Genomic DNA, 12,955 nt, shown 5'->3' with positions numbered 1-12,955 from the left:
CGGAGAAGGACAATATAAAGGGATTCAATTCCTTGGGCCTTTAGGAGTGGCTGTGAGGCCTCTGGTGCCCTGGGTGTGGCCCCTTCTCGTCTGCCCGCCCAACAAACCCTTCTGAGAGCTCCTGGTGCTAGCTACTTCACCTGCTTCTCTCCTAGTTATCAGGTTGGAGGGTGAGAATAGGACATTGAATGGGACTTTGTGTCCGCTCAGAGCTGCTCCCAGCTCAGGTCAGCAGGGAAAGCCTCATATTCAAAAGCCAGCAGTTGGTAAGTCCACACCGGGCATTACAGGAAGAAACAAAGCCAGGGTCCAGCCTCAGCCAGCACCCAAGGTGAGCCTCTGTGAGCTAAGACCTGAAATGGAAGGTCTCAGGAGGAAGTGTGTCTGAGCCACGGGTTGGCGCCTGTTGGGAGATGCAGTTTCTCTCTCCGAGTGTGGGTGCTCCCACCCCCTGGCCCAAATCTGGGGCTCAAGGAGAACTGTTTGTAGAGACTGGGGACTGTCCTGGAGCAAGAGTTGGTATATGTCTCCCCTCCAGGGCTCCACCAATCTCTGCGCCGTGTCTTAGGACATGCTCCCGAGTAGGACGTTCTGGAAGCCAAGTGGACCCCTGCAAAGACCGCTCAGCTGCTGTTCCCTCCAGCTCTGGGGCTTTTCCCTCCTGCTGCCTCTTCCAAGAGTGGATGGAGGTGCAGGCCTGGGGGGCCCCCCCACCTCTGACATTCACTCATCTCAGCCAGGCCTGCGTTCCTAGCTTTGTATCTGGTGGTTTTCTTTTTTTCAATCTTTATACTTCAGGGCGCCTGGGTGGCTCAGTTGGTTAAGCAGCTGCCTTAGGCTCAGGTCATGGTCCCAGGGTCCTGGGATCGAGCCCCCCATCGGGTTCCTTGCTTGGCGGGGAGTCTGCTTCTCCCTCTCCTCCCCACTCGTGTGCTCTCTCTCACTATCTCTGTCTCAGATAAATAAATAAAATCTTAAAAAGAAATAAAATCTTTATACTTCAATAAAAAAGTTTATTATCAAAAGGCAACAAACAAAAAAAATGCCTTGTGATCTGACCTCACCCTGATTGTGTAATATCACGGCACACCCTCTTAGCTTCTTCATCTCTGCGATGGGTGACCAGCCTTGGCCCTGCGGGGGTGGCTGTGAAGATGGGATGAGCTCGTGCAGGCTGAACTGAGGGCCAGGCGCCCCGGGGAGAGGGTGAAGCTGCCCCCTGGACAGCCGTGGGGGTTACTGAGGGCAGGAGAGGCTGTTCTTGATGAGCTCGGGGGAGAAAGAGGGCTTTGTCAGAGGGGAGGACAAAGCCTTCTGCCCAATGTCTAGGAGCCCAAGCACGACAGTCTCCCCTGAAATACACACACACACATTCACACTGACACACACTCTCATACTTATGCGCGCGCACGCACACACACACACACACACACACACACACTTTCACACATGTGCGCCACCATCATCAGGCCTTCTGTGGACAGACACCCAGGGACCTCTATCTGAGGGAACCCGCAGTACTGAGCAACTGGGCATGTGCACTCCCAGCTCTCCTACTTAAAGGTGAGGACAGACCCCGTGGCTGTGAGTCGCCATAGCTGTGACACTCGTTCCTTTGTGCTTCACTGGACAAAGCAGTCATCAGCTCCAAGAGTAGCTCCAGGCTAGGACCACGCCGGACGCAGGAACAGGCGGCCAGCAGAGCAGGCAGGGGTGCTGAGGACGGAGGAAGGTCGGGAGGCCGGGCACAGCTAATATCCTGAGCTCCCTGTGTCCTGGGCTTCTCAGTGGGCTCGAGAAAGGACTACCCCACCTCAGGATGAACCCTCCTTCGGGGCCCAGAGCCCAGGAGCCCAGCTGTGTGGCCACCCCAGCCTCACCCAGCAGGTGGGACAGCTCCTGGAGCAGCACGTCCAGCGTGGGTCAAGCTCTGCCCAGCAGTCCCACGGTAAGCCTGGGGCTGGCATGTGCACACACAGAGCCTTCCCTACCCCACCCTGGCCTGCAAGACAGCGAGATAGAAGAGGTCTGAGCTCCTCTTTGGGACCTTGGGTATGTTACTGGACCTCTCTGGGCCTGTCCTCCACAAAGAGGCCAATAGAGGAGCGTGTAGGCAATGTCCTTCCCCATGGAGAGCATCCAAGGAACAGAAAGGCCAGCCCTAAAGGACAAGGGGCTGCAATGGTCCAGACCTGCCCTTGGCTGCATCCATTCCTTTCTGAGGGTAGTTGGATACCCCACAGAGCCTTCCAGAGAGGAAGGCATACCAGAGGCCTCTGGATTGTCCAGACCAGAGTGAAGTGGTGGGTGCTTTCCCCTGCCTGTCATTCTGGCCAGGGCCCCAGAGTCATACCCCACCGAACCCACTATTAACTGGGGAGAACTGGGGGTACCCTGAAGACCCTGGGATGCTGGCCTACATCCTGGATAGGATGGGAAGGCTCTGTAGCAATAGGAGGCAAGACAGAGACTAAATTGCCCTCCTTCCCAGGAAAGGAGCGGGGGCAGAGGGTTCTTTAAAGCCCCTTGTACTGGCCTCATGGGGCCATAACCTCCCTGAAGTGACTTTGGGGGACCTAAGCTTTCTTTTTTCTTTTTAAGTTTATTTATTTATTTAAGATTTATTTATTTATTAGAGGGGGGGAGGGGCAGACAGAGAGGGAAAGAGAATCTCAAGCAGACTCCATGCTGAGCACGAGCCCGACCTTGAGCTCAACCCCACGAACCTGAGATCATGACCTGAACCAAGATCAAGAGTTGGACGTTTAACTGACTCAGCCACCCAGGTGCCCCTAAGTTTATTTTTTTTCATTTAAGTAATCTCTACCACCAATGTGGGGCTCAAACTTGCGACCCCGAGATCGAGAGTCACATATTCTTCTGCCAGCCAGGTGCCCCCTAAGCTTTCTTTTTAAAGAGGAATTCTTGTCCTCTGTCTCATGCCAGGTATCAAGGTCAGCGCTCCCCATTTATACTGTGAGGGGATACAACCTCTTCTGTGAGGCTGGGGAGGGGCTGGGGTTCCTGAGGAGAGGGGCTCCACCTAGCTCCGCCACCCCAGAGTCTGCGGGGCCTGGAAGACCATTGCTAAGCACCTCGAGTGCTTCGGTCAGGGCCCATACCATGGAGAGGAAGCACTGAGGGGATGGATCTGCCTTCTCCCCAAGGAAAGGTAGACTCACTCCAGCCATGTCCCTCCTTATCAGACATGTGTCTGTCTGTCCATCCAGCCTCCAACAGGTGATTCTGGAAGCCTCATGCCTCTGTGCCACGGTGCAGGAGCTCAGGCTTGACTTTAGAGATATCTGCGTTTCCACTCTGGTTCAGCTACTGCCTAGCAGTGTGGGCAAGTGGCTGTGCCACTCTGAGCCTCAGTTTCCCTACTGGTCTACCAGGAACCTTAACCCTTCCTTCTCAGGGTTATTCCAGATGATAGGATAACGTGATGCTCGTGTTTCTCTGTCTCTCCACAGGCAGCCGGGGCTCGGGCTGCTGCCTGGGTCCCCTTCCCAACGGTGGATGTTCCGGACCATGCCCACTACATCCTGGGCACAGTGATCCTGCTGGTTGGGCTCACAGGGATGCTGGGCAATCTGATGGTCATCTATACCTTCTGCAGGTGCCTGGTTGGCAGGACTAGGGCATGGGCACCGAGGGCAGCCAGCCATGCAGAGACAGGGCAGGAAGGCTGTCTCCAGCTCTGCAGGGCACTCTTGAGCCTGTGGGGGGATGCCACTGCCAAGCCTTTGGTGGTCTCAGGACAGGTCTCCATCTTCTAGCTTAGGGAAGGGGCCAAAAAATAGTCCAGGGCAGCTTGAGCGGCACATGCCAATTGGGTCCCGGGCACACCTTCATTGTAGGATGAATTTCTCTACGACTCACATGCCTCTGCCCATTCTGCCCTGCTCTCAGCTCACCTCCACGTCACCTGCCCCAGTGGGCATCCTCCCTCTGCCTCGACAAGCAGCCCTGGCAACAGGGTCCTGAGTCCTCAAGACCCTCAGCAAGCACCCTTGGCAAGCACCCCAGCTTCTTTCCCCACCTGCCTCATTCTTGGGCTGAATGGCTGAGACAGGCAGGTGAAGAAGTGAACCCCTGACCCTACTACCTATTAGCTGAACTGACTTTGGGCAAGTCACTTTTCTCCATGGGCCCATTTTTCTTTCTTTTTAAAAATTTATTTGAGAGAGAGAGAGAGAATGAGCAGGGTGGAGGGGCAGAGGGAGAGGGAGAAGCAGACCCCCCGCTGAGCAGGGAGCCCGATGCGGGACTCGATCCCAGGACCCTGGGATCATGACCTGAGTTGAAGGCAGACATTTAACCGACTGAGCCACCCAGGTGTCCCTGTGGGTCCATTTTTCTTGTCTGCAAAGTGGAGGTGTGATTTACTTCATGGAGTCATGTAGGATTACACAAGTTCATGTCTGCGCAGTGCCCATCAGATAAGTGTTTGAATCCTGGCCATGCCACTTACTGAGTCTTGTTATCTGGAGCAAGCCACCTCACGGGTGGGAGCCTCAGTATTCTCATCTGGAAAAGAGGGAGGGCTAGATGTAAAGATGGATGATTACAGGAGAGGAGTTTGTGAAAGTGCCTGGCCTGTGGGGCACACCTGTCTCTCCCTCTGCCCTGGGCCAAGCCCAAGTGTGAAGACTGCAGAGATACTGGAAGAAGGTGTACAGGAGGGGTGCCTGGGGGAGAAGGAGGTGGAGGGAGCTCTTGGGAAGGCACATCTGAGCCTGAGCATGCAGGAGGAGCCACTGGGGAGAGTTGGCCTGGAGGGGTTCAGAGGAATGAGGGGTGTGTCCGAGGAGAGAATGCGGATCATGCAGAGGAGATCCAGAGGGCGAGAGGAGGAAACAGACGTGTCCTAAAGCCAGCTTCGGCTGGGCTGCATAGCACTCTGGGGGCAGGACTGCTCTCCATATGAGGCAAGAGTTGCTGCCTGGAGGGGGCCTCACTTCTCAGCCCACACTGTCAGGCTCTCGAGCTGTCTGGCTGGTGCTTGCTGGGCAGCAGCGGGATGGGTGGTGGCCCTGGGGCTTGTGCCCGCATGCGTGTGCATGTGTGTATGCGCGTGTGCATGTGAGCTCAGGGAAGCTCCCCAGCAGAAGCACCTCCTGACAGCTTCCAACCCTTCACAGGACCAGAGGCCTCAGGACACCCTCCAACATGTTCATTATCAACCTCGCAGTCAGCGACTTTTTCATGTCCTTCACCCAGGCCCCCGTCTTCTTTGCCAGCAGCCTGTATAAGCGGTGGCTCTTTGGGGAGGCAGGTAGACATTCGGGGTTCCCTTCTGCTGGAGGGAGGAGGAGGGTTGTGGCAGGGGATGCCCACAGTGGAGGTTGGCCTTGAACAAGGAGGTGATTGGCTCTTCCTGGGCAGAGAGTGGGTGGCCGTGCTTGATCCTGTGAGTGAGCAAGAGGGAAGATTCAGCTTCTTGGCCAGATGTGGCAAGTAGCCAGGGTGGAGAGGGGCTCAGGGCTGCTTTTCTGGAGAGGTGAAGGCAGGAGTTGAGTATGTACCACTTCCAGACCCCCCTCCTCTGGGGTAACTCATGGGCTCCTGCCATGGTCTGAGGTTGGGGAGCTGTGCCCACAGGCTGTGAGTTCTATGCCTTCTGTGGGGCTGTCTTCGGCATCACCTCCATGATTACCCTAACGGCCATCGCTCTGGACCGCTACCTGGTGATCACGCACCCACTGGCCACCATCGGGATGGTGTCCAAGAGGCGGGCAGCGCTTGTCCTGGTGGGCATCTGGCTCTATGCCCTGGCCTGGAGTCTGCCACCCTTCTTTGGTTGGAGTAAGTGGACTGAGGGAATCGGGAGAGAGGACAATTAGCTGGGCGGGGCATGTTCAGGGGGCAGGTAGGTAGACTTGGTTTGGCCAGCTGGCAGGAGGGGCCAAAGGAATTCTTGAGTCTCAAGGCAGATGGATATTCAGGGGGCATGACTAGCAGCAGGGGAAACTGAGGTAGAACCTTCAGCAACCAGAGGATGACCTGGGATCCCACATGGTTCCTGGGTGGCGGGAAGTGACAGGTGCATCTGATGCTGAGTTTTAGCGTCACACACGCAGGCCTTAGGATGTAGGCTTGAGCAAGTAGGAGAGTTAGCAGCAAGGTACCTATCTTTCTGTGGCAGGACCAAAAACGTGGCCAAAATCTGGAGGAGTAATACCCTCGGGCTATGGTGAGGTCTCTGTTCTAACCTGGTAAAAATGGGCAGCAGTGGGCTTTGCCTGCTAGAACTAGCTGGGAAAGCTCCCCTCCACATGCCCTGGCTTCCTCACTGCACTGGGCAGGGCCGGAGTGGGGACCAGTGTTCAGGGAGGCCGGACCCCACAGCTAAAGCCCCTGCTGGATGAGGAGCCTGAAGCATGCTGGCCCGAAGGCTGAGCACCTACTCCTGGCTCCCAGGTGCCTACGTACCCGAGGGGCTGCTGACTTCCTGCTCCTGGGACTATGTGAGCTTCACACCTTCGGTCCGGGCCTACACCATGCTGCTCTTCTGCTTCGTGTTCTTCCTCCCCCTGCTGGTCATCATCTACTGCTACATCTTCATCTTCAGGGCCATCCGGGAGACAGGCCAGTAAGAGCTGGGCATGGAGGAGGGGCTTGATGGGAGGGTGGCCACACGCCTTTGCCAGGGCTGCCCCTACCCAGCCCCCAGCCTCACACTGCACCCTCCCCCTCCCAGGACATTCCCTCCCAGGTCCAGATGGGCAAAGACAAGCTGAGCCCATGTGCTTAGGGGGTGAGATGCCCAGAGACCAGCACAACCTGGGTGCCTAGAGAAGTCTCAGGAGACAGGGGCTCCTGAGGAGGGGGCCTTTAGGCTTGATCAGGAGGTCCGCGGGGTGAGAAGACACCACAGGCAGAACCACAGGGAGACAGCTTAGGCTGGATGTAACGGAGAACTTTCTGGGAGTCAGGGCTTCCTGCACAGGGGAGAATGGCCAGGTCCAGGGAGCCTCCCCCAGAGCAGCCATGACCGTGGCCCTCACTGCTGCCAGAGCGGGGTCAGACTCGGCCTTTGCACCCGTGCTAGGGCTCTCCAGACTTTCAGGGCCTGCGAGGGCGGTGTTAGGTCCCCCCGACAACGGCAGCGGCTACAGAGAGAGTGGAAAATGGCCAAGATTGAGCTGCTGGTCATCCTTCTGTTCGTGCTCTCCTGGGCGCCCTACTCCACTGTGGCCCTGACGGCCTTTGCTGGGTGAGCAGTGCCCAAGGGCTGGAACAGGGGCTGGAGGGGGTGGGAGGAGGGTGGGGGGGACCCTGTGGCGGCCTCTCCCTCCCCAGCCCAAGCCCGAGCCAGCCATTCTCACACTCAAAGCCCAGCCTCACAGCCAGTCATTCATTTTCCCTGCGGTGGCAGCGAGGTTCACCTGCAGGAGATGGCGCTGCCACTTCCTGGAGGCACTGGGACCCATGCGGGGGGAGCTCTGGGCCATGCTGGATTTAGCCTGAGGGCCTGCAGGGGCTCCCAGGTCCTGCCAGATCCCACGGGAACACAAGACTCTCCCTGAGGTTCCGGCTCCCTCTTCACCTGGGCTGTGGGCACGTGGCCTGGGGTGCCTCTCACCTCCTGCCTGCCAGCCCTTCGTGGCTCGAGTCTGGGCACTTGATGTCTGCAGCAGAAGGGACATAGACCAGACTTCAGAAGCACTTTGAGACTGTGAGAGTTACTCATCCTGGGGGGTGTCTGGGTCCGAGCCCTCCTTGTGCCAGAAGGGCCTGGTGCCCGCTAAGGCTGTCTTGTGAGTCACTCTAAGAGAGCCAGGGGAGGAGCGGGTCTCAGGGCTGTGTGCGGCGGGGGAGGAACTGGCCAGAGGCCCAGAGGCCCTGGGGGTGGGGAGGGTTTCCTGCCAACAGCACAGGCTCCAAGCTATCGTGGGACCTGGCTGAACCCCTCAATCTGGCTCTTCTTCCCCTCAGCAACCATCCCTCAGCGGCCCCCCAGGTTTCCGCTCACCTCAGGTCAGAATTCTCCCAGCATTACAGTCCCTCTTGGCCATGCTGGTTTGGGCTGCAGGGCTTGGCCCAGAGGAAAAAGCTTCCTGAGAGGGCAGGTGGGCTGTGGAGTCTCTGGGAGGGCCGGCTGGCGGGGGGACCACAGCTTCTCCGTTCTAGGTATGCGCATGTCCTGACACCCTACATGAACACCGTGCCTGCTGTCATCGCCAAGGCCTCTGCCATCCACAACCCCATCATTTACGCCATCACCCACCCCAAGTACAGGTGCGGCCCTCCTCCAGGACCCAGCCCCATGTCCCCGGGCCATGGAGGGTCAGAAGCCGTGAATGGGGACAGAAGCTGGCCATCTTTCCTATCTCTCGTATATATGCATTGGGTGGGGGCCTCCCGCAGCTGGGAGCAGCCAGTGACACTGGGTGGGGTCTGGAGCTGGTGTGACCCCCTCTGCTGACCCAGTTTCCCAGGGGTATCAGCTTGGAGGGATGTCAGAGCTCCCTGGGCAGTGTCCAATCCTGCCTATGGGATTTTTGGAGCCAAGGCCAAAAGGCAGCTGGGATGGCCGATCAGCAGTGATACCCTCTACAAAGAGAAGAAGCCCCCGGACAGCAATGTCCTGGAGACCACAGTAGGGAGAGGTTCGAGGGCCCTGGTGGAGGCCCGGGGGTGCTTCTGGCCCAGAGCGCTCTCTGCTGATGGATTCCCAGCACAGCTGGCCTCTCCCTCGAGGGCCCCCTCAGTGCTTCCTTTTGCCTGGTGGTGTCAGTAACTCACCGCCCTGCTGAGGCCAGCTGCAGGCTCAGAGGCTGTTCGGGAGTGTCCCCGTCCTCACTGGAAGAGACGTGGCTTGGGCCAGCCCCTTGAGAGCTGAGACCAAGCCCCTCACCGAACCTGCTACCCTCCGTGCCCATGGTCCCAGTGTCTGTCTGTCCATCCCCAAGGCTATGGGCCTGTCAGTCTCTTTCACTCCAGCATCTGTCTGTCCTTCCTCATCACCTCCTATGACTGCCAGTGTCTTTTTGTCCATTCCCATCACCCCATCATCTGTCTGTCCTCATAAGCCCAGTGTCTGAACCACCCATTTCCCCATGCTGTCCACTCCCATTAGCTTCGTATCAGTCTGTCCATCCTCCCCCATCTCCCGGTGTCTGCCTGTCCATCCCCCTAACCAGCTGTGCGGTTCCTGCAGAATGGCCATTGCCCAGCACCTGCCCTGCCTGGGGGTGCTGCTGGGCGTGTCAGGCCAGCGCACTGGCCCCTACACCAGCTACCGCTCCACCCACCGCTCCACACTGAGCAGCCAGGCCTCGGACCTCAGCTGGATCTCTGGACAGAGGCGCCAGGCGTCCCTGGGCTCGGAGAGCGAGGTGGTAAGGATTCGATGGCCTCCCGAGGCTAGCGCCTCACCCTCCTTTCCTCAACCAGGCCAGCCTCAGGCCTCTGAGACCCAGGGACCCTCAGGATCCCGGGACGCTGGCAGGAAGAGCCCTTCACGACTGCCCCATGGCCTTCCCTTGCCCCATTCCCTCTGACAGGCAGGGGCCCTGGGGCCAGAGAGGCAATGGGTTGGCCCAAGGTCACCCAGTAGCAGGGCTGGGACTGATGCGTCTTCCAATGCCAGGCCATCTCTCTTCCATGATGGCAGTATTCCAGGAGCTTAGAGCCGTGAAAAGACAGGCATTTCTGGCCCTAGATGCGCCTCCCAAGAGATAGGCAGGAGCTAGCTCGTGGCCCTTTGTTCCCAGCCTTAAGCCCCCTCTTCCTGGGAGCCTTGAGGAGCCCACAGGTTACAGTGGAAGGAGTACTGGCCCTGGAGTCAGGGGACCTGGGTTCAAGGCTCAGTTCTACCACATCCTCACTGTGTGAGCTTGGGCAGGTCACTCACCCCTTTTGAGCCTGTGTGTTCTTCTCTAAAAGGGCAAACAGTTGTCTCTACATCCAAGCCTGGCTAGGGTGCACATGAGTGGGTGCTGACCCCACAGTTGGTGTTAGCCCTGGGAGCTACCAGCCTGCCAGTCCCTCTTTGGGACCCGGGGCTGTGATGCCCCCTAATGTCCCCAGGAGAGCTCTCTGTGCTGTGGCCTCCCATCCCCAGCCACACCTGGGCTCCTCCATCATTGTAACTACAGGGCCCACCGTGGGCCTCACCAAGAATCTCCACTGACCTCTTCCCACTCCTTCCACCCCTGGGGGCTGAGGGAGGAGATATCAGAAGTCCCTTCCCTGAACCACATGTAGCGAACGACATCAAGGAGTGAATGTCATCTGTCAACAGAGGCCTAGACCCTCATGAAGACAGACCCACCCCACACGCTTAAGAAGGCACACAGTGCACGCGCACACGCGCGCGCGCACACACACACACACACTAGCACAGGCACACAGTTTGCAGGGATTTGGTGACCAGCGAGCCTACAGTGCCATGGACCTCACTGCAGTGAATACTTGTGTGGAGGATGAAGACAGTCTTGGCTGGGGAAGTGGGCAGGAGCGGGGACTTTGGAAGGTCCCTCTCACCTGACAGTGCCTCTCCCCCCTTCCCCAGGGCTGGACGGACACAGAGGCAGCAGCTGTGTGGGGGGCTGCCCAGCAAGTGAGCGGCCCATTCCCCTGCAGTCAGGGCCTGGAGGATATGGAAGCCAAGGCCCCTCTCAGGCCTCAGGGGCAGGAAGCAGAGACTCCTGGGAAGGTGATTGGGAGTGGCACCTGCCAATCCATACAGGGGTGGGGACAAGGGGCCAGTAGCCCAGGGAGTGGCCAGGAAAGGGGAGCTGTTCTTGTGGGCAGGCCCAGCGCCCTCTGGGAGTCACTCCTTCCCCACCCAGATGTCCCCGGCCTGCTTGGGGTGCCTGGGGGGCCTCTGTGACTCCATGATGCTGTGGGCAGGCCTGAGTGAGTGTGGACTGCATCCGAGAGTCTGTGTGATTGTGCAACCTTGACGATGCAGATACGTGGCAAGCGATGGTGGCTCTCCAGTGATGAACGTACAGTAAGTGTGTGCGAGCAGGACAGGACGTGCGTGCAGTGAGCCAGCAGAGTATGGCTTGTGCCTGTGTGTGACCATGTGCCCTGCACATGTTCTCTGTCACTGTGACACCACAGGGTACAGGATTGAGTGTGCCCCAACATGTCTGCTCTAAGCTGCGTGTGACCGAGTGTGGGTGGTGTGTACCTCTCTGTGTGATTGGAGGCTGGACGTACCTTGGGGGGGGGTGCTGCGAGCCGTGTATGTGCTCCCAGTGAATGCCCTGGGATTAGGATGTCACCCAGAATACTTGTGGCTATTAAAAGAAGGCCAGCTGTCAGCCCAAGTGCCTATGGAACGGAATGTCGATGGCGATTAGAGAAGGCCATATTCTGGAACGCTGGAAATGCCGTGTGCACAGGCCCCGAGGCTACCCGTCCCCCTCCCCCTGCAGCTGACAGCTCCCCACCCAGCCCCTCCGTTCACACCCGCACAACACCCCCAGCTCCTGGGCTCTCTTGGGCTTCCCTGCGAGCCCAAGACCGTGTCCTGCCTTCCTTCCCCCAGGACGTTCCTTGGGTGTCCCAGAGATGGGGAGACCTGGGCTGCTCCCTTCAGCTGTGGAGCCCCTGCCTCTCCCGGGGAGCACCGCTCCCGGAATGCACCAGCCCCAGGGAAGACTCCCACCCCAGCCCTGAGCCTGGGCAGTGTGCACGGCCAAAGAGGCCAGGACAGAGATGGGCAGTGCCCCCCTGGGCTGGGGAGGGGCCGTGATGAAAGGCACTGTGCCCGTCCTGGAGGGAATACTGGGCTGGGCTGTGGCAGAGGATAGAGAGGGACAGCACATCAGCAGTCACCTAACACATGTGATAAGCCCTGCCACTGAGGAATCAGCACACAGGGTGCTGGAAGAAGGAGCAAGTCCCCGAGGGCTCCCCGGGGATGGTGGGGGTCAGGTTGAGCAGTCCAGGGGAGGGAACGCCCTGTGTGAACGCAGCAGGGAGGTCCTGGGGCGGGGGGCTTGGTGTGTCCTGGACTAGAATGTTGCTCTGTGACCCAGGAGCAGCCAAGGGACTCTGGGAGCTGGTGGGGACAAAAGAGAGGAAGAGAAGGGCAGGAGGTGGTTGGAACTGTGCAGAGGCCTGATCAGGTGTTGATCTGAGCCACGAGCCTGGGGAGCAGAGAGCCCTCGGAGGGAGGACTGAGCAGGGGCCCTGCGGTGGGCTCGGTCAGCCTCGTGGGGTGGTAGGGCCTCTCTGCAGTGGCTGGGGAAGCACAGGTTGAACGGGATGAGGCAGCAGGGAGAAACCTGGAGGAAGCTGGTGTTGTAGGACAGGCGAGAAATGGGGTGTTGAAGGCAGCAGAGAGAGGGGGGTGCTGGGGCCCCAGGAGGAGTGGAGGAAGTGGGGGCAAGGGGAGCTTAGTCCTGCCTGACTGCAGGAGTCTGAGAGCCTAGGAGATATCCCAGGGGGACGTCCTGTTGGTGGCCTTGGACATGGCCGGCTCCATCCTCCAGGCCATATTGCCTGCGGTCTCGGGGAAGTCCCATCCGCCAGCCAGGACCCCACCTGGCCCCTCCAGGCAACCTCCCTTCACTGCTCGGTGACCCTGTATGTGGAGGGTCACTGGGGGACTGCTCCCAGGGGGACACTCCTTGGGCTAAGCAGATGTGTGCTGTTTGCTTTCAGACCAAGGGGCTGCTCCCCAGCCTGAACCCCAGGATGTAGGGTGCCCACGGGCTCCCCTTTTCTTCTGGGACACATCCAGCCCCTTCACCTCCCCCTCAAACACACAGCCCAGGATTACCCCCCTGAGCCTGCAGGCTTTGGAAGTGGCCCTGTCACCCCTGCTGTGCTGGATTCATGGCCCCACACCACAAAACTCCTGCCCTGCCAAGTGCTCTCCACCCACTTCTCATCTCAACAGCCTGTACCCCAGGCTCAGCCTGAAGCGTGGGAGCCCAGGCCCTCCTGCTTCCCGGAGTCATCCGCCTCGCCTCAAATGCCGTGTGCT

General features: G+C 58.9%; 1 protein-coding gene across 1 annotated transcript; it reads left to right on the top strand.

The window, feature by feature from the left end:
* Nucleotides 1-1,819: 1,819 nt before the first annotated feature.
* On the top strand, nucleotides 1,820-12,669 carry OPN4 (opsin 4). Its single transcript, XM_028098988.2, has 10 exons — nucleotides 1,820-1,948; nucleotides 3,474-3,619; nucleotides 5,145-5,278; nucleotides 5,605-5,808; nucleotides 6,424-6,595; nucleotides 7,055-7,219; nucleotides 8,137-8,244; nucleotides 9,167-9,347; nucleotides 10,523-10,666; nucleotides 12,631-12,669. The coding sequence occupies exons 1-10, from the start codon at nucleotides 1,820-1,822 to the stop codon at nucleotides 12,667-12,669; spliced, it is 1,422 nt and encodes a 473-aa protein (XP_027954789.2).
* The last annotated feature ends 286 nt before the right edge of the window (nucleotides 12,670-12,955 follow it).

Source organism: Eumetopias jubatus, unplaced genomic scaffold, assembly GCF_037043125.1.
Source record: "Eumetopias jubatus isolate StellerSeaLion01/CBP00866 unplaced genomic scaffold, mEumJub1_p1.0 scaffold_17, whole genome shotgun sequence".
Lineage (NCBI taxonomy): Eukaryota > Metazoa > Chordata > Mammalia > Carnivora > Otariidae > Eumetopias > Eumetopias jubatus.
Note: the sequence above shows the minus strand (reverse complement) of the source record. Positions and strands in the feature narration are given on the sequence as shown.